Source organism: Hemiscyllium ocellatum, chromosome 29, assembly GCF_020745735.1.
Source record: "Hemiscyllium ocellatum isolate sHemOce1 chromosome 29, sHemOce1.pat.X.cur, whole genome shotgun sequence".
Classification (NCBI taxonomy): Eukaryota; Metazoa; Chordata; class Chondrichthyes; order Orectolobiformes; family Hemiscylliidae; genus Hemiscyllium; species Hemiscyllium ocellatum.
In genome coordinates, this window is record NC_083429.1 from 44,027,238 (window position 1) to 44,054,297 (window position 27,060).

The window sequence follows — 27,060 nt, forward strand, 5'->3', positions numbered from 1 at the left end:
CTCTTTCACTGAAAACCCATCTACAGAACTGAACTGTGGATTCAGTTTAATGCCAAGTGCAAAATACAAATTCAATTAGGTATTACAGAAATAAAACAATAACTTTCCTACCTAATTGCAAAGGCTTAGTCCTAGCAAAAGTTTAATGAGTGGCAAAGCGAGTTCAATACATGAGGCATTCTAATCACACCCATCCTCTCTAAGTTCCACTAATTTCTTTTAACCCACTATGTCAAGCATCTTCACATCCTTGTTTTCCAATTGTTTTCCGGCACATCCTGAACCTACTTTGGTTCTGGTTTCCTTTCGTTAAATTCCTGCACACACCATCCTCTCTTCTGATTCCCCTCGTCTTTTGCAGCTTTCCTTCCATCTCCAGTCATTATTCACAAATTCCATGCCCTTCTGTTCCAAAGCACTCTACAATTGTATATAAGTTGATGTTACTTATTAGATAAAATTTATATCCAAGAGTTTGGAAACATCGGCATTGTAAATTCAAAATACAACGGCCTTTCAATTAGCACCCATAAAACTGATCTCTTCAATCAAGATATAAAGTATTTTGTTGATCAATTGTTATTTTTGCCTTATAAACCTTTATTACTTACGTTCACGTCGTTTCTCTTCCTTGTTATATGAATCCCCATATATGGTACGATAGAAATGTTCATACTGCAAGTAAAAGAAACTAAGTATATAAAAATTTCTGCCTTTATCTAATATCGTCTACTTCTGTGAAAGCGTCATTTTTGTGCAATCAAAATATAATTATCTGCTCTGTTAGACTATGTACTCAGAAATAACACAGTTAAGTAAGAATTTAGTGATAAAAGCTTATTAAGTGATATGAACTGAGCAATTTTTAATTGGGAGGACCAGGGTGCTTTCCAGTAAATGAGTTGAAATTAAGTCTCCTGCTTTAGTTAAAAAGCATTGTCGCTACATTTTTAACATGGGTCTGGATATTCTGACCATTGGCAAATAATCATGTTACCCTTAACTTAGAAGACAAGTGCCCATAACGATCTAGCAATTTCTGTGGCATGGACTTGTTCTTTCCCCTGACATATTATATCCAGAAAATCTCTCAGCAAGTAGCAGCAGTAAAAGCAATTGTGTGTAGTCAATCACGTGGAAGTGTTCTCACAGACAACAAAGTAGAAAGTTAAAAGTGTTTTATCCTTTACTTTGAATTAAAACATTTTCATAGAGTCATACAGCATGGAAATAGACCCTTCGCTCTAATCAGTCCATGCTGAACATAATCTAAAATTAAACTAGTCTCTCCTGCCTGCTCCTGGCCCATATCCCTGTAAACCTTTCCTATTCATGTACTTATTCAAATGTCTTTTAAACATTGTAATTGTACCTACATCCACCAATTCCTCAGGAAATTGATTCCACGTGCAAACCACCCTCAGGTGTAAAAAAATTGCCCCTTATGTCTTTTTTCATTTCTTTCCTCTCACCCTAACAATGTGCCCCCTGTGTATCCTCGGGAAAAGACAACTGCCATTAAATTTATCTATTCCCCTCAAAGTGAATGATTATATTTGGATCAAGGTAGAAGTTGAAAAAAGGCAAACAAATGTTAGTATAAAAATATGCTGCTTTTTAAACGTCATAATTTAAAAATATGACATTCCATTAACATAAAATTGGCTTGTTAAAATTTATTTTTCCAAATTTCTGTGGTATACATTTATAAATAATGGAACAGAAAAAAGACATTGCTGTAAATAGACGTTATTATATATTTTTTACACCACCAGGAAAATACTGCATGGCCAATTGTTTATTTACAAGCAAAGCCTGTTATGGGCAATGCCAATGTCAAAAAAACCAGGGTGGGGAATAGGGAGAGAAGAAGGGGACTAAATCAAAATGAAATGGGAGTTGTAAATAAAGCAGTCTACTCCCACAGTCCCCACCTCTTTGTAAAGGCATCAAGAAGGTTGGTGGACACCCCATGCTCCCTCTCCCAGGGTCAAACATAACCGCGAATAAGGGTAGGCTGGTGGCAGAAATGACCTGCACCAAGCCACTGCCTGGACCTGTTTATGGCTAGCCTGACCAGGCCCAGGAACAGGAACAGACCCATAACTGGTCGTCTGATCTGCCCACATCCCTCTGCACCAGGTGTTCAAAGATCAGGAGCATGGCGCTGAAGTGTGATCAAAACACAACAAAAGACTTTTCAAGTAACTATAAAGGGAATGAAAACCCCACAGTCAATATATAGATGGCCCAGAGAGATCCTAGTGCTGCAAAGTAAACAGTTGGGCTGAGAGTCTGTGTACCGTTGCAATCTGCAGTTATACGGGACAGTTCCATGCAGCACCCTCCACCCATGTTCCCGATGGAAAATAGGAGGATTCCCATGTAGAGAGCTCTCCACTATGGATCCCTGCCATCCATTGGCAAATAAACTCACCATGGTGTCTCCAGGTGGTAGAGGTTAAGAGTGAAGGTGGATGGTGTGCAGCAGCAGCTTGTACAAAAACTGCCTTGTGGAAGGCAAAAAGACATACTCCGTGTAATCAGGAGGCTGCTCAGGGTGTGGGATGCAGATTCCTGAGGGAGGGTCAGGATCATGGGGCCAACATGAAATTCCGTCCAAGTAAGGGTACACAAAGACACATGCCTGAGAATCCTCCGACTGGTGCACAGTGCCAGGTCCAAACACCGCCATTTTCAGGCAACGGATGGTATTGGCCATGAGCTGGGCATCCACTGCTGCCCTATGTGCCAATTCCTGTGGCAGGATCCAGCCTATGACCCTCCCACCCAGCACTTCCCTGACTCTAGTCACCCGCTCGTAGCCATGGTCCTCCCCTCTGCCAATTCTCAAACCCGTGACAGTGGAGGTGTGGATTCTTGAGGATAGCCTCTACTCCTGATGGTGGGAAGATCCAGTGTGAGTCGACCATGATGATGTCCTGGTAAAATATAGGCAGCGTTCTGAGGGAGAAGTGCAGACCCTTTTGGTCAATAAGCAAGAGCTGCGTATTGTAAAATAATTGACTTTTACGACCATTGGGAGTGTTTGGCAGTAAATATATATTAACCCAGTTACATTTTGTTTAACAAGGTTTAACTTTTACAATGGTTTTAAGAATAAGTGGAACATTATAGGCAATAGATTTCCCATTGATTACGTTTCTGCAGGGTAGGGGACAATCTCAACAGCACATACTTTTGATTGTCATACAGTCACAAAGAGTGACTTTTAGATTTACACTTATCCAACCGTCGCAGTCTCTCAAATGTACTGTCAGTTTCAGTGGAGGAATGATACTGAATACTAACAGCTTCAACATCACTACCACCGCAACATCTGAACCATTTCAAGATATAAGTATATCTCTGAGTCGAAGACTGGTTGTCCTTTCTGTCTCTGCCACACCCTGTTAAGTCTCTGCTTGAATCAATCGTTATGTTTAGCCTTACTATCCATAATGGATAAATATCAGCCAAGAAACTGAGAAGCTTGCTCACCTGGGCTGTATCAGAACTCCGATAGAGTACTAGCTGAGACTTTTGATACTTGAACACAATCCTCTGACTCTGCTATCGCTGAGAAACAGCTACCTCAGAAAAATAAGAATATCAGGATCTAAGAAGAAGAAGCAAGCCTTTTGAGCCTGCTCTGACACTCAAAATGATCAGACTTGATCTTCTGCCTCAGTTCCTTTTTCATGCTCACTGCCCTTAACTCTGGAATCCCTGAGAGACTAAAGCTCAGCCTTAAATATACCCTACACCCTCCACAATCCTCTGGACTAAAATATTCATGTTTCGAGAAAAGATATTTTCTCCTTTCATTCCAAATAATCAGCCACTTCTGCTTAGACTATTCCCCTTTCTCCTTTTCAGGGCAGCCTAGCCAGTCAGAGGAAGCCATCTCTCAGTATCTACTGCAACAAACCACTTTAGAATTTTACACATTTCTATTAAATTACCTCTCACTTTTCTAAACTTAGACAGTATAGGTCCGCAATATATTCTCCAAAAAAATCAGAAAGGAAACTTTATTTAAAGGCTTGAGAACTTTATGAAAAACTTCACACTTCTCCCAGTGGAGAGTATATTTTTGGACTTTTTTTAAATTCAAAGAAAATTTAAGTGAATGATTAATCCTCAATATCTGTTGTACAATGAGACTGCGTATGTTAATATCAGACGATGTAACACTGATATCAGTCACAGGTTATCAAGACAGAGAAGAGAGGATGGAATGACCTCTCCTGGAGATCAAGATAATGTACAATACAGTGTAACTAAAGGCGTTTGCTGGGATCCGTGAGTCAGACAGTGCTAATGTTGATCTTGTCTCCCCCACACTCTGTGTAACGCAACCTGTATGCCCCTGTCCAAGTTTGTTTTTACCCTATGATCTTGCTTACTATGATCTGCCTGTGCTGTTCATAAACAAAGATTTTCACTGTACTTAGGTACACGTGACAATAAATCAACTCAAGTCAATGGTCAGTCTTTAAGTAAGGCAGTGACCTACATGAAGCACAATAAAATCATAGACAGTACAGATGAAGGGATCACTCTCCCAGCAGTGCAGGATAGATCTCAAAATACTAAATGTCAAGTCAGTCTAACCCATCAGGTTTGATCACATAAGATTTGTATCAGTAATGATAGATCAAACCAATACAAATATGTCTCCAATCAGGAAGGAAGTTAGGTTAAATAACATTGATTACCTGTGATGTCAAAGGCTTCAGTTTCCTAATTTCATTTATCCCCATCCTCTCTTCGAACCATTTTCCTATGAGAGTTTGTGGAGAATACCGGTTATCCCCATCGGGGTTATACTCGTTACCTGAATCGAAACGTTCCAATGGACCGTGGTTAATTGGACATGTGTCTTCCTCTGAGAAAAATTGGTCATCAGCTGCCATGATGAAGTGTGAGGGACTGTAATCTGGACACAGCAACTCTCTGAGTGAGATCTCTGCAACTAACCTGAGCAACAATGTGTGAGGTGTTGGTTGCCCTGGTAATGGGACTTAGTGACTGCTCTGATGCCTAATTCCATTGTTAATTACATCACAGAGCCAGCAAAGCAAGTCACACACTGAACTCCAATTGTGGACACAGAGTCTCCCTTTTGTTTACATCCAGAAGTGCTTTCATGCACAATGGAACTTTTTATTCCCATCAACACATTAATTTGTTGATAGTAAGAAAACATGCTAGCCCATATTAATTTCCACCGTTATTGACCACCATTAAGTCACATGTGTTTCTAATTATTAATCAATTTACATGCAAAGCCCATTGGGGCATTGCAATGACACCAAAGGTGAAGGAGAAGTAGGGAGGGAAGAACGAGACTAAATCAAAATGGAGTTGGAAGGGGATATAATGCACTTCACCGCACCCCAACCTGGTGCCCACCTTGTATAAAAGCATCAAGACTGTTGGTGGATACGATCTGTACCCGCTCCAAGGACGCCTGGGGATGAACTTGGCCATGGAAGAAGGGCAGACAGTCAGCAACAATGACCCCCTCCATGTTCCCCTTAATGGACACCATGACCGAGCCCAGGAGCAGGAACATAAGTTGGTCTTCTGACTTGCTCACTCCCCACTGCAGGGAGTTCCTAAAAATCAGGAGCATGGGGCTGAAGTGCAATCAAAAGCATAACAAAGGATGTTTCAAATAATTGAAAAGGGGGTGAAACCACCCATAACCCTATAAACATGGTCTATGGACTCCACAACACCATAAACAAAATCTGCTTTTAGCTAGATCATCCAATTTACAACACACGTTGATTCATTCTGTGATTTACTATCATACTGATTGTTGTAGAAACATTAAAGGACCGTTACCCTACTTTCAATTATCATGAAGATAGAAAATGCTGCAATACTCAGCAGGTCAGGCAGTCTCTGTGGGCAAATAAAGAGGGTTAATCTTAAAATATTCTTCTATCCACAGATGCTGCCTAATATGCTACCAGTACTTTTGTTTTTATTTTTAATTTCCAGCATATGCTTTTGCTTTTGCTGTAAATCCGACTTCAAAATTTGTCATTGAGACTTTGAGAATGAAAAGAATTCCCTTGTCCTATCAGTGTGAGCAGTAACGTAACATTTTTCCTGTAAAATTATGAACTAAAATAAACAACTCAAACATCGATAAAGTTTGTATAAATAAAAACATAGAATATTAAAGCAAAGAGATTATGCTGAAATGTTATGAAACATAGTTCAGGTTTCAGCTGGAGTATTTTGGACAATCGTGATCATCACACTTCAGGAGAGTTGCAAAGGGTTTAGAAAGTTTCCAGAGAGTTGATGCAATCTAAAAATCACCACCTGGAAAGGGGATAGAAGCTGTTTCAATACCAATTTTGAAAGGGAGTTAGATGGCTATATCAGTTCAGGAAATGACAGGATTACAGAGGAAAATCAGGAGGTGAGGGAAAGCACAATAGCTGTTTATGACAGCCAACTCAGGCACGGGGGCAGAAAGGCTTCATTTTGTGCTGCATGTTTCTATACGTTTCAGACAAGAGAACTGTCAAAAGCATTAAATTTAGTAGAAACTAGTTTACGTATTACACTAGCAGTTCCAGACCCTCCCCTCATCCCCATCCAGATTCTCTCCTCATCCCCATCCAGACTCTCCCCGATCTCCATCCAAACTCTCCCCTGACCTCCATCCACACTCTCCCCGATCTCCATCCAGACTCTCCCCATATCTCCATCCAGACTCTCTCCTCATCCCCATCCAGACTCTCCCCGATCTCCATCCAAACTCTCCCCTGACCTCCATCCACACTCTCCCCGATCTCCATCCAGACTCTCCCCATATCTCCATCCAGACTCTCTCCTCATCTCCATCCAGTCCCTCCCCTGATCCCAATCAAGATTCTCCCCGGTCCTAATCCAGATCCTCCCTGATTCCCATCCAGATCTTCCCCTAATCTCCATCCAGATCCTCTCAGATCCTTCCCTCATCCCCATCTAGACCCTCCCCTATAATTCTAACCAGACCCAGGTGTTAATAAGAGCTTGAAATGATAGAATTGATAATTAGAATGTAGGATGGAAGTGTTAAAGGAAAGAAATATATGATTAAACTGGTTTAAAATGACAGAAAAGGAAGAAAGGCGGTGTGTTTAGCATTTGTTCTTTAGTAGCTTCACCACACCAGGCCGCTGTCGCTGTGTTTGCAGCGGGCAGGTCGGTGCCAGCGACTCGGGCAGGAGCTGGTGGTTCCCAGAGCTGTCCTGGGGATTGAGCGCTCCTGCATTGGGCTTGGGGCTGTCTCTCGCTGGGAGCGCGGAAGCTGCGGCCCTGGGAGCTGCATCCGCCCCGCTCTGGGTGGGTTGAGGAGAGCGGGGAGGGCCGCTGGGCCGAGGAGGAGGTGGGGGGGGGGGGAAGTGCAATTCTCCGGAGCTATGCGGAGGCCGGGCTGGGATTTGCAGAAACAGCATAACTGCACAAAACTGGGCAATCATCTGGGGCAAGGCAGAGGATGCAGTTTTTTTTTCATGAGAAACCTTTGTTGCACCCGCTGATCTGAGTGAGCTCCAAGCTGCCCTGGCATTGGGAAATGTGCAACCCTAACCAGCCTCACGGCCGCACTGTGCAACAACAACCTTCATTTCAGCAGTGCCATTTATCACAGTAAGTCATAGAATCCCTTCAGCGCGGAAGCAGGCCATTCAGCCCTTCCAGTCCACGCCAACCCTCCGAAGAGTATCCCACCCAGACCCCATCCCTATGAGTCTGAATTTCCATGGCTAACCCACTTAGCCTGCACTTCTTTGGAGTGTGAGACCAAACCGAAGCACCCAGAGGGGACCCACACAGACAAGGGGACATGTGCAAATTCAACACAGTCACCCAACGCTAGAATTGAACTGAGGTCCGTGGTGTTGTGAGGCAGCAGTGCTAGCCACTGTGCCACCCCATGAAACAGTTAGGATCTTATAGCCGGTTCACTGTCTCCTCTTGGTTAAGAAAATATATATTGGCTTTGCAGAGGAGGGTCAATAGGTCGATTCTAGGGGACTGTCTTTGAAGATGTTGAGTAGGTTGGTACTGTATTCAGTGGAGTTTAAAAGAAACAGAGGTAGCCTATTGAAACATACAAGACTCTGAGGAGAGTTGGAGGGAATCCTGAGGGACAGGATGTACATGTATTTGGAAAGGCAAGGAGGTTGGTACGTGTGTGGAATGAGCTGCCAGAGGAAGTGGTGGAGGCTGGTACAATTGCAACATTTAAGAGGCATTTGGATGGGTATATGAATCGGAAGGGTTTGGAGGGAAATGGACCAAGTGATGGCAGGTGGGACTAGATTGGGTTGGGATATCTGGTCGGCATGGACAGGTTGGACCGAAGGGTCTGTTTCCATGCTGTACATCTCTATGACTCTACTTGACAGGATAGAATCAGAGAGGTTGTTTCCCCTTGTGGGAGAGTCTAGGACAAGAGGGCATAATGTCAGAGTAAAGGGTTATCCATTTATGAAAGACAAGGAGAAATTTCTTGTCTCAGAGGATGGGAAATCAGTGGAATTCTTTACTGCAGAGGGCTGTCAAGGCTGGGTCATTAAGTCTTTTCATGGTTGTGATAGACAGATTTTTAATCAATGGGGAATCCAGGATTATGGGGAAAAGGTTGAGAATTATCAGACCAGCTTTGATGTCATTAAATAGCAGAACAAACTCAATTGGCTGAAGGGCCAACTTTGGCTCCTACATCATAAAGTCTTGAAACTTATGAAGGCACTTTATCATTGTTGACAGCCCCATCATTCAATGATGACTTTTACTTACAGTCTTAGGTTTGTGCCTTGGATCTTCAAAAGACTGAACAATTGCATTCTTGACCTATTGATCATTGGCAATAATGTGCAGATGAAGTGGAAACTGGCCACAGAATGAGATATTAGGAGCAGTGCCCAAAACATTGTGTCAAAAAGGCACCTTTTAAGGAGTACCTTGGTGAGGGTGAGAGAGCTTGGAGAGATTTAGGAAGGGAATCCTGCAATGTAGGGCCTCAGCAGCTAAAGCTACATCAAACAGCAACATTCCCTCAAAGGTGGGCAGCTGTGCAACTGCTCTGAGGGTCTGTGCACTCGGATTGGTGTCAGGTCATAATGATTTACGTTTTGTGGCCATTGCAGCTGTGCACAGACCTGTCTGCGTGGTGACTGGGACAACCAGTAGTAGGAGGAGAAAGTGAGGACTGCAGATGCTGGAGATCAGAGCTGAAAATATGTTGCTGGAAAAGCGCAGCAGGGCTTATGCCCGAAACATACGAATCTCCTGCTCCTTGGATGCTGCCTGACCTGCTGCGCTTTTCCAGCAACACACAACCAGTAGTAGAGCAATTGAATCAGGAGCTTTTGAGTTTCAGAGAAGCGCAGGGTTGGGAGGCTCTGGAAAATTCTAACAGAATTTGGAAAGATAGTGAGGGGATTTGAAAACCAAATGAAAGATATGAATGGGAAGTAAAGATTCCATTACAACTTGGAAGCTGATTAATGATGGACAGACAGGTTTGAATTTGTAAGGCTTTTAATTTATGACAGAAGGCTTTTGAAAAGTTTACTGTTCATTATCTCCTCAGCTTTTTCACAAAATGAGACAAGAAGGTAGCACCTTGCTGGTAGCCGAGGGGAACTTCTCCTTTGCTTCTGCATTGTGTGAACGTTTGGACAGAGGCACCCAACTCATTGCAACCTGCTATGAAAGTGAAAAGGAAATATCAAAGCATGAAAATACAACCAAAAATATTGCCAAACTGTTAGAGAAAGGTGAGGAGGCAATACTGACGGGTAAGAGGGGTCACTTTGATCGCAGTATGACAGAAGAAAAATTTAAATTTGAAACAAAAATTGAAGTGCGTAACTACTTTGTTTTTATATCAACTAATTCTTTTTCTCCAAAGTGCTGGAGAAACTCAGCAGATCTGGCAGAGTCTGAGGAGAGAGAAAAACATGTTTAACGTTTAGAGTCCTATGTGACCCTTCTTCAGATTCAGAGACTGGTTAATGTTTGGTAGCATCTCTCATCCAAATTAATTTTCACAAGAAGAGATGCTTAAGTGGAAAATAATATAGTGATAGTTATTCATTTTGGATCTACAGAAGAGTAGGAAGTGAATACTTCGTACTTCCATACTAGTTACTTAAAAAACTAATTTCCAGTTCAAATCGATAATAATGTCAGCTTTGAAACTGCCCAGAAGCTGATGTAATTGATTCTGGTGGGATAACTTGCATCATCTCTCCATCCATTTCTTTCTTTTTTCTAATACCACACTTTCTTGCTATCATCACTTTCATTCTTTTGCATCCATACCTCCGTATTTGGTTAGAACGTGTTACATTTTGAATGTTCTGATGAAAGGTCATCAACCTGAAATGTTAACTCTTTTCTCTCTCCATTGCTCGGCCAGGTGAGTATTTGCAGTATTTTCTGTCACTGCTGACTGTTTCTCTGCTGGGTTCCACATACAGAGAATTGAGACATGTTGTAAACAATGGCCGGTTTGATTTGAATGTTTTTGATATTTGTATCAAAGAAGCTTAAAGACTTTACTTAATCTGATTGTAAAAGAGATGTTCGGTTTTTAGCTGATAGAATTCTCAATCCATGTACCTTGAGTTTTATTGTGATGCCTTCATTTAGCTCTGTCATTTTTGTCACATTCATATCTGAGATTTTAGGACACCCATTTGGAGCAGGTGAGACATGAACCCACAGCCCTCCTGGCTCAAAAGGTAGGGATATTACCACTGTATAATTCCACCAGCCTAAATTGGCTCATACATTTTCCTGCTTAAATTGATTCAATCACAGATGCCTCCTTTCATTCACCAGCAGAATACATCGCAGGTTGGGGCACTTGTGGTACAGTGGTAGTGTCCCAATCCCGGGCCTTGGACCATGATGCCCAGGTTCAAGTCCCACCTGCTCCAGAGATGTGAAATAACATCTTTGAATAAGTTGATTAGAAAAAAAAAGTTAAATTAAAAAAAAATGCAGGTTGGGGCTCTTGTGATGAAGTGGTAGTGTCCATATTGTCTGAGCTAGGAAGCCCAGGTTCAAGTCTCAGCTATCCGAGACGTGTCATAACCATGTCTGACAAGGTTGGTTAAAACTATGGATATTGTAGTTTGGTTGGTGCACCATCTAATATTGCTCTCATTCCCAGACAATTTAGTGATTAAACGAGTCTCAAGAAGGATTTGATCTTTATTTCATCACTGAAACACATACCAGCCCAGGGACAATCAGAATGTTTGGACATTTCTGCTGACAGTTGCTGAAATGGGACATTGTTGAATTTAAAATAGCAGTTGTAGTGCCATTCATTTAAACATGACAAACACATCAGTGTGTGTCATTATTTAAACTTCAAACTCCAGCATGTTACATTAGTAAGTAAAAGAAGTAAAAAGATTTTAGAACGTTTTTGAAGTGTCTCTGAATTACTTGTGGTGAGCTACATGTTGGCTCTATAGCTGAAGTTACAGCTGTTGCTGGGAGCCTGTGACAAGTGGGAGTTCATCTCATATTGGAAAATCCTACCGGAGGTGGCATGCAGGGGCAGAACAGTGACTGGCACCTGACTGTTCTGCTAATTTAATATACTTATAGGTTGTAAACTTAGAGCTGGGTGCTGTATAAAATGGCATATTTGGGATGTTCAGTTTTGTACTTTAATGACATGTTCTGGGCAATCATATTGTTTCCAGTATGGGTAGTGATGAAACTGCTTTTTGTGATGCTCTAAATCTGCCACATACCAGACGGAAATTATTAGCAATAGCTTTTTAATCCTTGGCTATTGTCCTTCAGGAGCAGAAGTCTACTTTCAAGTGGATTGCACCAAGCTCCAGGAATATCCCTGCTTGAAAAGTAGGCAGTTTGATAGGATTATCTTCAATTTCCCGCACTGTGGCAGAAAGGCTGGCGTGAAGATGAACAGAGAGCTGCTGGCTAATTTTTTTCTGAGGTAAGTTCTGAAATTACGTGCGGAAGTTGACGATGTCCACCTCTGGACTCAGCGTTTCACTGGCTGCAAAGTAGTTCATCGGGAGCGGTGGACATTTAGCTTCCTGCTTCTTTGCACCATCCTCAGTTTTTTCTGCTGATAACAGGAATAATGCCATTGTGGCTTTCTTTTCAGTTGCGCCGATGTTCTGACTGCCAAAGGTGATGTTCATGTTACCCTGTGTAAGGGACAGGGAGGGACTGCTGCTGATCAGCCAATGAGAGCATGGCATAACAGCTGGCAAATCGTTGCTATGGCTGCAAGAGCTGGGTTCATATTAAGTAAAGTGCAGATGTTTGACTGCTCACAGTATGATGGCTACACCAGCACTGGATATAGGTAGGTTATGCAATTCACAACATATCTTTCATATAGTTGGATCTGCATGCCATTTTCCTTTCCTCCTGATGTCTGGAAAAAGAAGTATAAGTCCTGGAGCAGACATCTTCAGGAAATGTTCTTCATTTTAATACATTAATGAAATACATCCTGTTCACAAAAAGTAGGACAAATCTGACCTGACCAATCAGTAGCAGTGATGAAAGGGGTCATTTACAGTGCTATCCAGTGGCACTTACTCAACAATAATCTGATCACTAACCAGTCTGGGTTCCTGTAGGAGAAAGAGAGGACTGCAGATGCTGGGGATCAGAGCTTAAAAATGTGTTGCTGGAAAAGCACAGCAGGTCAGGCAGCATCAAAGGAACAGGAAATTCAACGTTTCGGGCATAAGCCCTTCTTCAGGAATGAGGAGGGCGTGCCAAGCAGGCCAAGATAAAAGGTAGGGAGGAGGGACTTGGGGGGAGGGGCGTTGGGCATGCGAGAGGTGGAAGGAGGTTAAGGTGAGGGTGATAGGCCGGAGTGGGGGGTGGGGGCGGAGAGGTCAGGAAGAAGATTGCAGGTCAAGAAGGTGGTGCTGAGTCTGAGGGTTGGGACTGAGTAAAGGTGGGGGGGGAGGGGAAATTGAGGAAGCTGGAGAAATCAATCTTCTTCCCGACCTCTCCGCCCCCACCCCCTCTCTGGCCTATTACCCTCACCTTAACCTCCTTCCACCTATCGCATTCCCAACGCCCCTCCCCCAAGTCCCTCCTCCCTACCTTTTATCGGAGGCTGCTTGGCACACCCTCCTCATTCCTGAAGGGCTTATGCCCAAAACGTCGTTCTCCTTTGATGCTGCCTGACCTGTTGCGCTTTTCCAGCAACACATTTTTAAGCTGGGTTCCTGTAGGCCCACTTCAGTCCTAACTCATTATGTTTTTGGTCCAAACATGGACAAATGAGGTTCACTCGAGAGGGGTAGTGAGGGTGGCTGCTCTCGACATCAAGTTAGCTTTTGATCAAGTGTGGCACCGAGGATTTCAACTGAAACTGGAGTCAATGAGAATTGGGAGATATTCTCTGCTGATTGGAGTCATACATAGCACAAAGGAGGATGTTTGTGGTTGTTTGAGGTTAGTCGCCTCAGCCCTAGGACATCTCTGCAGGAGTTCCACATGGTAGGTACTTTGAACCTAGCAATTTCAGACATGTTATTACACACCTTTGGAGTGGGTGGGACTTGAATCCAGACCTTCTGGTCCAGATATAGGGACAATGTCACAACAGTCAATAGTGGGGAGTACTTCAGATTAGAGTCCTAGGCCCACAATTTTCAGCTTCTTCATCAATGGCCTTCCCTTTATCATCAGGTCAGATGTTTGCTAATGACTATACATTGTTCAGTGCCATTCCCAACTCCTCAGATACTGAAGAAGTCTGTATTCAAATGTAGCAAGACCCGAACAGGATTTAGGCTTGAGTTAATAGAGGGCAGGTGATATTCATGCCTCACTAGTAAATCCCTGGAATGACCCTGGATACAGTAAATAGACAAGATCTTTTCCCTGGGGTGGGGAATCCAGAACTAGAGGGCACAAGTTTAGTGTGGGGGGGGGGGGAAAGAGATATAAAAGGGACCTAAGGGGCAAGTTTTGACACAGAGGGTGGTGCATTTATGGAATGAGCTGCCAGAGGAAGTGATGAGGCTGGTACAATTACAGCATTTAAAAAGCATCTGGTGGGTATATGAACAGGAAGGGCTTAGGGGGATATGGGCCAAGTGTTGGCAAATGGGACTAGATTAGGTTGGGATATCTGGTCAGCATGGGACTAGTTGGACTGAAGGGTCTGTTTCCGTGCTGTATATCTCCATGACTCTATGACCCTCTCCAACAAGAGAGAGTCCAACCATCTAGGATAAAGCAGCCCAATTGACTGGAACTCTAACACCTTCAACAGTTATTCTCTCCACTACCAATTCACACTAGCGGCAGTGTTCATGATCTACAAGATGTACTATAGCAAAACACAAAGGCTTCTTCCATAAATTGGACCTCTATCGCCTAAAAGAACAAGGGCAGCAGATGCATGGGGAATGTCACCATATGCAAGTTCCTCTCCAAGCCACACACCATCCTTACTTGTGAATATAATCACCGTTCTCTTTTTCACTGAATCAAAATATTGGAACTCCCTTCCTACTAAATTGCCCGTAGTGTTAGGTAAGGGGTAAATATAAGGGTATGGGTATGGGTATGGGTGGGTTGCGCTTCGGCGGGTCGGTGTGGACTTGTTGGGCCGAAGGGCCTGTTTCCACACTGTAAGTAATCTAATCTAATCTAACTGCATTGTGGATGTACCTACCTCTCACTGACTGCAGTGGGCAATTCAGGATGGGTAATAAATGCTGGCTCAGCCAGCACCAATCACATCCTGTTAAAGAATCAAAATCTCACCAATCTCCTGTTGTGCTGCCAAAGTGTTGTCTTTGAAGTTCCCATTCATGTGCAAAATTTGTCAAATTGCTTTGATTACACTCTTTCCTTTCTTGAAGGTATTAAATTGATTTTTAAAATATATTCCAGGAGTCAAGATAAGCCTTTCCATGTTGACCAAGCTCTGACCCACGTGTTCACGAGAAGCCTCCCCTTCAGCAAGATAAAGCCAGTTGTCATGGAAACCATTATTGGGAGTGAGCACTTCCTCTGCCATATCCCTGAGGAACTTGTTGAAAAGATTAACAGGTGGAGTAAGAGAATTACAAGGCACCAAAATATAGTTTATCATACACTGCCTAACAGTGCCAGCTGTGTTATTGTTAAAATATTTACTGAGATGGTGACATTATTAAGACTAAAAGGACATTAACTCGCAAAGCTCTGCTGTGCATTCTTAACAATACAGATAGGGTAATTCTCCCATTAAAATAATAGAGGGCAATTCACCCACAATAAAAACAAGGTGCCAGAGAAACTCAGCAATTCATAAAAAAAACTTTAACTTATTCTGTTTCTCTCTGGTTGAGCTGTTTTTTCTGCACTTTGTTTGTATTTCAAATCTCCACCATATTTCAAATTTAAGTTGGCCCACAAGGCTGGAATTGCTTACATTAAGCAGTCGGAGATGAAAAGCTTTGACTCAAATGTCTTTAGTTCATTTTGGCCTAAAATGTGTTGTGTTATGTTGACTCTAGATGGAATAAGCACAAAGAGCTCAAAAACCTTAACTACATTAATTTCCTGAGAGGGTATGACAGTCTTATGGCTTGCTGCAAACAGATATATATTTCAGATATTATCTATACTATCTTACTGGTTTTTTGTTCACTTTAATCTAATCATAAAATGATAGAAGTATACCAATTAGAAGCATTACGAGGTCACTTGGCTAGTTGAGCCACTCATGGTTGGTCGAATTATTCCACATTCTGCCTACTCCTGATAACCTGTTAACCCCTTGCTTATCAAGAATCTATTCAGCTCTGCCTTATTTTATCAACATTCATTGTAAAATAATTTATTTTCTTTTTTAAATGTAATACAAGGGAGGCCGTGGAAAAACATTGTGCAAACATTGAAGAAATGCGTTAGAAGGATTCAAAGGGATTCATTTTAAATGTCCAATTTATATATTGTCATTTTTTTTAGTACACTGTACCTTCACTTCCTCTTTTTATTTAAGTATTGTTCCCAAGAATAATCACTAACCTTAACTTCTTTATTCTGACTTTATGTTGGATGTTGTTCAAATAGTGAGTGATGATTAGGTGTCTATCCCAAAACGGTATGATTATGATCAGAGAGCTCCCTGATTCCAGTTCATTTTCTTCTGGAGGACAGCAGTCTTGCTGGTATACAGTACTTCATAATCTTCTACTATTTCAACTAAATGGACTTTGCGTTACTCTGAGCCTGGACTGTGAATGTTAGATCCAAGTTGGAGTGAGAGAGATCATTTGAGATGCATATACAACCACAGGATGTCTCAGTGATTCAGAACCAATGAATTACTTTAAAAGTGTAGCCAGTGTCCTAATTGTAAGAAGTTTTGAGACTAGACAATACATTTAGGAGAGGAGACTCTTAATACAATGTTATTTGGACAATTTATCAAGGGAACTTAAGCGACACTTAACAGATGCAGACTGGTGTAATTCTACTTTAGATGGTTCTCTCTTCCCACTGCACTAAGAGCACAGGTGTTTCTTCTGTCTGTCTTTTTTTAAAATCTGTGCAAAGAGCACCTTCAAATGAGTTTTTAAAAGAAACTTTCTTTCCCCAGTACTCTTGCTGGATTCGAATATTGCTGTAATAGTTTGAACATTTCTCAAAAGGACAAATGTCCCATGATCGGAACTCAAAAACAAATGTCCTGAAAACCTAAATATTGTTGACTTTTTCCTGCTTGACCATTTATCCACTTAGTTACTTTTATACTCATTCAGTTTTAGCTGTAAAATCCATTCAACTGTTCATTTCAAAGCCTATCCTTTGATCACCATTGGTAACCAGTGTGGGCATCTCACCTTCTTTTGCAATTCACACTGACAATTTATATTACAGTGTGACTTAAATTCAATTCCAATGACAAATGGCATATTTCCTAAGTATTCATTTGGGATTAATCCTTCATCTATCAAACACACATAAAAAGGAGGTTGTAATCCAAAAAGCATTAAAGTACAAAATGGTGCATATTTCATACCCACTTCAGGGAATGTGTGATCAAATTCCACACTTCAAAGGTCACATGAACAGTGATAAGATTTTGTTTTTTATTCTAGCATGGAATGTGTGGGCATTGTTGGCAAGGCCGGCATTTGTTACCCATCCCTAATTATCCTCAAATTGAATGGCTTCATTGGCTAATTTAGACAGCTATGAAAAGTCAACTGTATTGTTGTGGGTCTGGAGTCACATGTAAGCCAGACCAGGTAAGGGTGGCATATTTTGTTCCCTAAAAGGACGTCAGTGAACCAGATGGGATTATAACAAATCGCAGAGGTTACATTGTTGTCATTAAACCAGCTTTTTAATTCCAGATTTTATTAAATTCAAGTTTCATCATTTGCCAAGGTGGGATTTAAGCCCATATCATTGGAGCTTTATCTCTGGACATTTTGTCCAGATGAGTTACCACTGTGATGCAGATATACATGATCTGTATAAGTAATGGTGGCTGAGGAATAATATTGGCTTGGACACCAGGAACAACTCCCCCCATGCCAGTTAAAATAAAAGTATCATGTGACATTTTACATTTACCAGAGGGGCCAAATGGGCACTCAGTTTAATGGTTGATCAGAGAGACAGCTCCTCCAACTGTACAGTATTAAAGCAGTCCTGTACTGAGATGCCAGCTTATGTGGTACTTCAGTGGTTCTTGACCCGACAACTATCTGACTCAAATACTTTTCTGCCACCGAACTAAAAACTACCCTTTTTAAAATTCTGGTGAAAGGTCATTGCCCTGAAATGTTGACACTCCACAGACACTGCTTGACTGCTGAGAATTTCCAAGTTTTGTTTTGGTTTTCATTTGATATCTGGCATCCAGTGTTTTGCTTAGTGGTAATATTTTATTTTGGATGAACCCTTCGCTTGGTAATTTGCGTCCCATTCATGCTGCCTTCCTATTTTGAGGAACATTATTTTGATATCCCCAGAAAGGTGTCAGTATTCAACTCTATTGGCTTCAAAGACTGACTGGAGGTGGAGGAGGGTAAAACCAAGAGAAGGGCAAAGTACTCACCTTGGGTATACATACCTCAAACTAACTGCTGTTTCAAAGATTAGATTACTTTGAGTGTGGAAACAAGTCCTTTGGCCCAACAAATCCACACTGACCCGCCGAAGCGCAACCCACCCATTCCCCTATATTTACCCAACACTACGGGTAATTTAGCATGGCCAATTCACCTGACCTGCACATCTTTGGACTTTGGGACGAAACCGGAGCACCCAGAGGAAACCCACGCAGACACGCGGAGAATGTGCAAACTTCACAGAGTCAGTCGCCTGAGTCGGGAATTGAACCCGGGTCTCTAATTTCATGCCAGAGAAAGTGTCTTTTGCTTTAAACCGGGAGGTAGATTATTGGATGATCTTCGTCTTTAGATGCTTGAATGCCTTCTGACCAGATATCCCAACCCAATCTAGTCCCACCTGTCAGCACCCGGCCCATGTCCCTCCAAACCCTTCCTATTCATATACCCATCCAAATGCCTCTTAAATGTTGCAATTGTACCAGCCTCCACCACATCCTCTGGCAGCTCATTCCATACATGTACCACACTGTGAAAAAGTTGCCCCTTAGGTCTCTTTTATATCTTTCCCCTCTCACCCTGAACCTATGCCCTCTAGTTCTGGACTCTCTCACTCCAGGATTTATATTGGGAAGGAAATTTCAGGTTTTGACCCAGCAACACTGAAGGAAATGTGATATATTTCCAGGATGAGTGACTTGTGTGTCAGGTTGCCTGTTTGGAAGGTGCTGTGGAAGGAGACGAGTTGCTTGCTGTTGGCCAATCCACCCTCCTCATACCCCCTTGTTTGAGAACTGGAGAAATGCATATCTTATATAAAATTGGTCTAATGGAGGTTTTGGTCATTGCAGGAATTTTCTTCAGGAAGGTTCACACCATCCCGTCAAGAAAATTGATGAGTTGTTGAGAAAGCAAATTGCAGATACAGTGAATCTACAGGAACTGGAAGACAGCTTTCCTCTGCTGTCAAAACAGTACCTTCAGCCTGATGGTGCCTGTGCAGAATCTGAAGTTTGTCAAGCTGAACTTTATTGGGTGAGCTGTTCCAAACTTCAAGAGGATGGATTGAGAAATATTGACTATGCTGAACTGCAGTACTCTGATGTTCCTATGCAGATCTTTGGAAGCAAGAGGGGACAGATTGTGGACTACGCAATCTTGAAACAGCTTGGCATCCCTGGCTCAAGTGAAGATTGCAGGAGCTACTGCCTTCGGCCTACCCTGACAGGATATGTTGCCGATATTTTGCAAAAAACGGACTTCAGAGTTGAAGTAATTTATGCACTCAGTGGCACGGTTTTCAGGAAGTGTCTGATTACACCACAAACTATGCCAGTATTCCATGAGATGATTTTGTGTAGTGCTTTCAAAAAGAAAGCAGATTTTTTAAGTCTATTTATGTGCTCTGTGGAGAGGGCCATTTCATTCCTCATTAAGTCAGCATCAGGCACCGTGGACTGTATAGATAAAACCTTAAATTCGATCACTTTTGAAGAAGAGGGTAATGGGAAAAGCTGGACTATTCATTTTCGACAGACGGAACACCCAGAATTTACTGATCTAACTGTCGCAAAATTGGTTTGCATTCCTAATAAACAGGACAGTGAATTAAATATCTGTGTTATGTCAATAAATCTTGACCTGCTGTCCATGGTGCTGTACCACATAAATGACTGGAGGATGCTATGGACATTTGATGAACGCTTCCTAGACCAGATTAGTGCAACCGAATTCAAACCGTTTTCTGAGTTCTCGCTCTACCCACCCACATATTCACATGACATCAGCTTCTGGGTCAGTGAGAATGGGAAACCAGAGGAGTTGGAGCTCCATGCACTTGTAAGGCGGGTAACCAGGGAATCAGTGAAAGAAATGAAGCTGATTGACAGTTTCTTGCACACTCAATCCAAACGTATGAGCTACTGTTACAGGCTAATGTACCAGTCATGTGACAAAGCATTGTCTTATCAGCAAGCATTGGAAATGCAACTGCATCTTAGAGTCGAACTGCAGAAACATTTTCAAGTAACTCTTAGATAAAAATGAGTACTTGGACCCATATTAGAAATGTGTATTTTTGTCTCATGCAGCGTATGATTGGCATTATGCTTACTGAACTGTTGATATAAATGATTTTAAAATTTGAACAATAAACATCCTTGTTTACAATATGCTTATTGGTCCATGGACTTAATTCATCACCTCAAACTTCTTTCATTTCCACTAACCCCACCCCAGCAACCAGTAATGTGCCAATTAATTCAAAGTGCTGTCCAAATGTAACCCAAAATTGGTTTTCAAATCCTTCACTGTACTGCTAAAATGTCTTTCACAGTTCAGGTGAACGAGATTAAAAATTTCACACAAACAACAGGATATGTCACAAACTGTCATAGTATGGAGAATAACTCCCTGTTACAAATAGCTCACTGATTAACTGAATCATATAACCTTTTAGAATATAGTTTGACTTTTAGTGTGGTGACAGATGACCAGAGTGATCAATTGCAACATAAGATAAAGCAATGCAAAAGGATTTTGTTGCAGAGAAAATTTTTAAAAAGCTTGAGTGCATTGTGCATTGAAGCAACAATGTACATGCGGATAGTGGAAGTGGTAGTGAGGAGAGCAGTTAGGTGACATCTCTTTTAGCCAGAGAGGTGTGGAAACTTTAGCTTGTTAAAAATCACAGGACCAGGTTATAGTCCGACAGGTTTATTTGGAGGCACTAACTTGGAAAGCTAGTTGAAGCAGAGGCCATTGCATATTCTACGGAAAGCGCTAGATAAATATTTGAAGTGGAAAAAAAATCCATGGCATTGGAGTTAGTTTTGCTTTGATCTAATCAAGAGGTGTGCAGACTCCATGGGTTAGTGTCCTCTGGGCTGTAAGTTTTAATACATTAACACTTTAATCTGTTCCTGGAATAGCTTGCTATCATGCCTGTCCACACTCAGTGCTTGCTACCCACACGATTAGATCTAGACTGGTAGAACCTGCCTTCTTGAGGTTTACTGATTGACCTGTGGTCTCTTGGCAGCTTTTTTTTTGCACAGCTCATTCTGTGACTTACATGACTAGTGAGATAATAACTTCATCACCAGATACTTGGTTTCCAAGCAACCCGCCTACATGTTTGGTACAAACTTAACAATTTTAACTGGAACCCCAACTTGCAGGTTTTCACTCATTCAGTTCCTTTAACAATAGAACAGTTACACTATATTTATCACATTACTGACTTGGAATTAAGACAGTCAGGCCTCAGGAAGTAAAGATCATAGACTTTGATGACTCAAACTTCATCAGGAAGAAGGGCTTATGCCCGAAATGTCGATTCTCTTGTTCCTTTGATGCTGCCTGACCTGCTGCGCTTTTCCAGCAACACATTTTTAAGCTCTGATCTCCAACATCTGTAGTCCTCACTTTCTCCTTACTCAAAACTTCATGCCAGTCCTTAAAAGTTAATGGGATCAGTTGAACCTCACATTACAGATTCAGCATGTTCCATCTCCCTCTAAAGTTAACAGCTAACTGCTTGTATTTATCTACATCACTTCCTGTTCTCTGGGTGTTATTTGTGACAGAATGAAGGGGAGAGGGTATCTTTTACAAAGATAAGGAAATAATTTTGTACAGAATCAATGTTCAGAATGAGGGTGTTGAGTCTGTAACCCAAACAGGTATCGATATTGAGGTCAAATTAAGGAAGTCTAAAGTAGCATACATTAATAATGTGATGACTGATTCAGGAGCAGGGGTCCTGCAGGAAATCATTAATTTAGGAGATGAGGCATAGAGGACCAGAGTGGTGTTCATGGAGGAGATTAGGAACAGCCTCTGCATGACAGAGGTTTGGAGGGACCGGGGAATGAGGTGATTGTTGGTGCTGCATGTACAAAGAAGTAGGAATTTGAGACAGTGTGATCACTGCAGATGAGTACATGTATAGGAAGAGTTGAGGGATATAGGCCAAATGCTGGCAAGTGAGACAAAATTAATTTAGGATATCTGATTGGCATGGATGAGTTGGATCGAAGGGTCTGTTACCATGCTGTACAGCTCTATGACACTGCCAAGGAGCTTAAAGGAATGCAAATTAATAGGGACAGGAGGGCTTCACACTTGTGAATGTGGACATGACCCTCTTCATTTTGGAGGGAATTCTGAATGGTGCTGGACAACTAGACAGTAGTTAATACTAAACCAAACTTTGAAAAGGGCTATGAAGGAAAACAAAAGGCAGCAAAATTGTGCAGAGCATGTTAGTAGACGATTTCAGAACATTTATAGGAGAAAGGTTTTGTTGAATGAATTTAATAAAAAAAAGAGTGCTTTGAGAAAAATAACAGACCTGATTCTTACAGAAGTTGAAAGTATTTAGATTCTAGCGGTACTTTTAAAAGGCAACTAAAGAAAGCAATTAATGCATAATACGAGATGTGGAAGAAAAAAAATACTTCTGAAATAGATATGTTAGCTCAGACCTGGGAAAGTAAAGGGCACTTGAATAACAGAATTGTGATGACACAGAAGAAGTCCAATCGGCCCATCGGCATCCGTGTAGGCTTTAAAGGGGAGGTTGCTGCAGATGTCACTTTTTTAAAAAAGTGATTACAGATGACGGCACAGAGCCCATGCTTGTTCAGCATGTAGGCACCACCAAGTTGGATGCAATTAAAAGGGTACTGCACAAAGGGGAAACGTAAAATGATTAGAATCGATCACTTAGACCGTACTGTTTTTATGAACTTTTGTCGGTCTTAAGGTTTCGAGGCAATGACACGATTTTGAGATCCCGGGTAAATTTGAAACAGCTCTTAATTACAACAGTAAATATTTATAACAGAGCTGCAATTATATTGACAGGAAAGCGTGTACAGAAGTGACGAACTATTTAAGATACAATGTGTGTTAATCATCCCGAAAAGCGAAATTGCCATGCTGCATGTCTCTATGACTGTGCTCCGGTAATTTAATCGCTCCAGCTGCATAGTCTTCGAAACAACAACGCAAGATAGGACATGCAGTTTCCTTTCTCCAGGTAAAAAGAAAATGCAAGAGTAAAACAACTACATACAAAGTTAAAAACCGTAAGAATTCCAGGGCTGAGCTTTTCCAGCCATTTCTGTTTTAGTGTCTGATTTATCTACAAAGATTTGAGATGGCCAGATGTTAAGTATTCTGCTGCCAAAAGAAATGCGCGCAGAACTTATTTTTGTAAGTGGTTCAGTGATCAAAAAGGGGCCTGGGAAACTCTGCAGCAGGGGGCTCACACTTAGTTTTTCGAAGATGCAGCAACAGTTTTTGTAACGCGACTGCACCGAGCGTGCATTTTGAGCCGCTCTGCTTCCCGTAAGAGGGACGGGCTGAGCCTCCCCGGTCACCATAGGTCCCGGTTGACAAGCAATGGCCTCGAAGCTGAGGCACCGAGCCAGCGGCAGAGGGGCAGCCTCCAGCAGGCAGTCGCAGGACGGGAGCCTCCTTCCCGGGGGAGAGAGCAGCCGGCTGGCCCGAGGGGAGAGCAAAGCGGAGGAGAGGGGCGCAGAGAGCAGGGAGGGGTGAGTAGCTGGGCCGAGGCTGACCTGGCCCGCTGTTACCGGCGGCAGGACCCCGGCAGCGTTCAGCGATCGCCCTGTTTCCCCCATCCCCCTGGGATTTGTCCTGGAGGGCCGGCGGCCGGCACTCTTCCCCAACTCCCGGGCCAACTGCACTGCGCCTGTGCGCCCACATTGCTACATTCATTGATACATACATGTTACAATTCATTGTTACAATGTATCCATTCCATTGTTACTCACTCAGTCCAGGGACATTTCATTCTAACGGACCCTGCTCACCTAGGCGAGTGCTTCCCTTTTAAATTCTGCATTTGTTCTAAGAAAAACTTACAATACATAAGAAATGATCGCAGATGCAGGCCATTTGGCCCCCGTCGAACCTACACCGTTTTTCGACAAGATCCGAGCATACTTCAACCATTCATTCCGTCGTCAATTTATAGTGATATGCAAAATAGGTAATGTTGTGTGAAAGAAAATACACAGCGAGTCGTGCACTGCCTGGAAATGTGGTGGAGGCAGGTTCAGTTGAGGCATTGGATGATTATTTGAGTAGAATTTGTGTCTCAGGGTATGTGAAAGGCAGAAGATTGGCACTGGATAATAGAACAAACAGCATTAACAATTCTGTGATTCGGAATTTAAAATCAGCTTCGAATTAGACTTATTGACGCAGCCCGCGGTGCTCGCTCTGTTAATGTAATCCAGAGACGAATGACTCCGAGACAACATTTCTCAATATTTCATTCAAATGGGAGACCTCACGTTTTGAAATGAAGTCCTAGTTTTTAGTGCACCCCGATGAAGGAGACATCGTCTAAGAATCTACTTCCTCGAATCTTGTTTGTTTAAAATAAAAGGCATGTCTCATTCTGCTAACCTCTAATACCACGAAGATTTTGGTGAACGGTTAGCGTTGGGTGGAGGAGTTACAAGACTAGAGGAGGTTTTCCTGCTTCTTTGCTGGGATACAGACACCCTAAGACCCAGATCTGTGATAATCTCACTTATTATATTCAGTTAGAGCTGGATTGGTTCTCATCTCTGTTTAAAAGGAAAAGTTCAGGGGAGACCTAATAGAGGTCTTTAAAAATTATGGAACTTTTTGATAGAGAGAAGAGGGGGAATATAAGATGCCATCAATACTCGATAGTCCTCAAGAACCCAATAGGAATTCAGTGAAAGACTTCTTCACCCAAAGGATAATGAGAATACAGCACAGAGGGTTGTTGAAGCAAGGAGCTTGGAGGTAATGAAGGGAAGACTAGACAGGATATGAGGGAGAGAGAGAGACCCAGATGATTACGTTGGTTGATTTAGACGAGAAAAGTTGAGAGGAGGCTTGAGTGGAGGATAATTTTGTTTCATTCGTTCACAGATGAGGGCATTTCTGGTTAGGTTAGTATGTCCTGTCTATCCCTAATTGCCCAGAGTCAACCTCATTGCTGTGGGTCTGGAGTCACATGCGAGCCAGACCAGCTAAGGATGGCAGTTTCCCTTCTCAAATGACATGTGTGAACCAGGTAGTTTTTCTGAGTATTAGATTCATGGTCATCATTAGATTTTTTTAATCCCAGATTATTATTGAATTAAAATTTCCCATCTGTTGTGGTTCTGCTCGCCGAGCTGGAAGTTTTTGCTGCAAACGTTTCGTTCCCTGGCTAGGGAACATCATCAGTGCGGTGGGAGCCTCGTGTGAAGCGCTGCTTTGATGTTTCTTCCGGTATTTATATTAGTTTGTTCTTGCCGCTTCCGGGTGTCAGTTTCAGCTGCAGTGATTTGTATCTGGGGTCCAGGTCGATGTGTCTGTTGATGGATGTTCTTGCCGTTTCCGGGTGTCAGTTTCAGCTGTAGTGGTTTGTATATGGTGTCCAGGTCAATGTGTCTATTGATGGAGTTTGGGGATGAATGCCATGCTTCTAGGAATTCTCTGGCTGTTCTCTGTCTGGCTTGTCCTATGATAGTGGTGTTTTCCCAGTCAAATTCATGTTGCTGGTTGTCTGAGTGTATGGCTACTAGAGATAGCTGGTCGTGTCGTTTTGTGGCTAGCTGATGTTCGTGGATGCGGATTGTTAGCTGTCTTCCTGTTTGTCCTATATAGTGTTTTGTGCAGTCCTTGCATGGTATTTTGTAAACTGCGTTAGTTTGGCTCATGCTGGGTATTGGGTCCTTTGTTCTAGTGAGTTGTTGTCTGAGCGTGGATGTTGGCTTGTGTGCTGTTATGAGTCCTAAGGGTCGCAGTAGTCTGGCTGTCAGTTCTGAGACACTCCTGACGTATGGTAGAGTGGCTAGTCCTTTTGGTTGTGGCATGTCCTCGTTCCGTGGTCTATCTCTTAGGCATCTGGTGATAAAGTTGCGTGGGTATCCGTTTTTGGCAAATACCTTGTATAGATGTTCCTCTTCCTCTTTTCGCAGTTCTGGTGTACTGCAGTGTGTTGTGGCCCTTTTGAATAGTGTCCTGATGCAGCTTCGTTTGTGTGTGTTGGGGTGGTTACTTTCATAGTTTAAGACTTGGTCTGTGTGTGTTGGTTTCCTGTGTACCCTTGTGGTGAATTCTCCGTTGGGTGTTCTCTCTACTAACACGTCTAGGAATGGGAGTTGGCTGTCCTTTTCTTCTTCTCGTGTGAATCGGATTCCTGTGAGTGTGGCGTTGATGATTCTGTGTGTTTTTTCTATATCTGTGTTTTTGATGATTACAAAGGTGTCATCAACATATCTGATCCAGAGTTTGGGTTGGATTTGTGGTATGGCTGTATGTTCTAATCTTTGCATAACTGCCTCTGCTATGAGTCCTGAGATTGGTGATCCCATGGGTGTTCCGTTGATTTGTTCTTATATCTGATTGTTGAATGTAAAGTGTATATTAGAACAAACTAATATAAATACCGGAAGAAACATCAAAGCAGCGCTTCACACGAGGCTCCCACCGCACTGATGATGTTCCCTAGCCAGGGAACGAAACGTTTGCAGCAAAAACTTCCAGCTCGGCGAGCAGAACCACAACAACGGATACCCGAGCTACAAATCTTCAATCAGATTTTAAATTTCCCATCTGCCATGCTGGGATTGAAAGCCGGGTACCCAGACTAATAGTCCAGCCATCAAACCATTAGGCTATTACGCCCCCCCCCCCCCCCTCGACACAGGCTGGTTAGGCTGAAGGGCCTCTTTCTGTGGTGCTTATCATGTGATTTTATGCAGTTACTGCCCTTTATTTTATACTTGGGATCTGTTTACATTCAGATCTGTATGTTACTAGACTGATCATTGGCATGTGATGGGTACAACTGAAAATGATGAATCAGCCCAAGACTTCAAATAATTCAAGGCAGATTAGACTTAAAAAGGGACAATAGAGTAAGTATGGTAAA

At 42.3% G+C, this 27,060-nt stretch overlaps 2 protein-coding genes across 6 annotated transcripts in view; both read left to right on the plus strand.

Moving 5' to 3' along the window:
• The first annotated feature begins 7,135 nt into the window (after nt 1–7,135).
• fdxacb1 (ferredoxin-fold anticodon binding domain containing 1) lies at nt 7,136–20,195 on the plus strand. 2 transcript variants are annotated; one of them, XM_060846835.1, is made up of 6 exons: nt 7,136–7,356; nt 9,614–9,800; nt 11,851–12,007; nt 12,182–12,385; nt 14,950–15,108; nt 18,980–20,195. In XM_060846835.1, the coding sequence occupies exons 2-6, from the start codon at nt 9,626–9,628 to the stop codon at nt 20,166–20,168; spliced, it is 1,884 nt and encodes a 627-aa protein (XP_060702818.1). In that variant the 5' UTR covers nt 7,136–7,356; nt 9,614–9,625; the 3' UTR covers nt 20,169–20,195. The 2 variants fall into 2 exon arrangements, with proteins under 2 accessions (XP_060702818.1, XP_060702817.1); XM_060846834.1 differs by lacking the exon at nt 7,136–7,356 and adding an exon at nt 7,473–7,662.
• A 3,307-nt stretch (nt 20,196–23,502) lies between these two features.
• The window catches only part of alg9 (ALG9 alpha-1,2-mannosyltransferase), a 283,962-nt gene continuing 280,404 nt past the window's right edge, over nt 23,503–27,060 (plus strand). For all 4 annotated transcript variants that reach the window (XM_060846829.1, XM_060846830.1, XM_060846832.1 and 1 more), the window contains exon 1: nt 23,503–23,689. In XM_060846829.1, coding sequence (XP_060702812.1) covers nt 23,538–23,689 — 152 coding nt within the window. In that variant the 5' untranslated portion in view covers nt 23,503–23,537. The remainder of the gene's footprint in view (nt 23,690–27,060) is intronic.

What these genes read in the sequence shown, in the direction of transcription:
- fdxacb1 (XM_060846835.1), top strand. Translation starts at nt 9,626, where the DNA reads ATGAGACAAGAAGGTAGCACCTTGCTGGTAGCCGAGGGGAACTTCTCC. An exon ending in CTGGCTAATTTTTTTCTGAG is followed by an intron (nt 12,008 to 12,181) that starts GTAAGTTCTGAA and finishes CTTTCTTTTCAG; the next exon opens with TTGCGCCGATGTTCTGACTG. An exon ending in TACACCAGCACTGGATATAG is followed by an intron (nt 12,386 to 14,949) that starts GTAGGTTATGCA and finishes AATATATTCCAG; the next exon opens with GAGTCAAGATAAGCCTTTCC.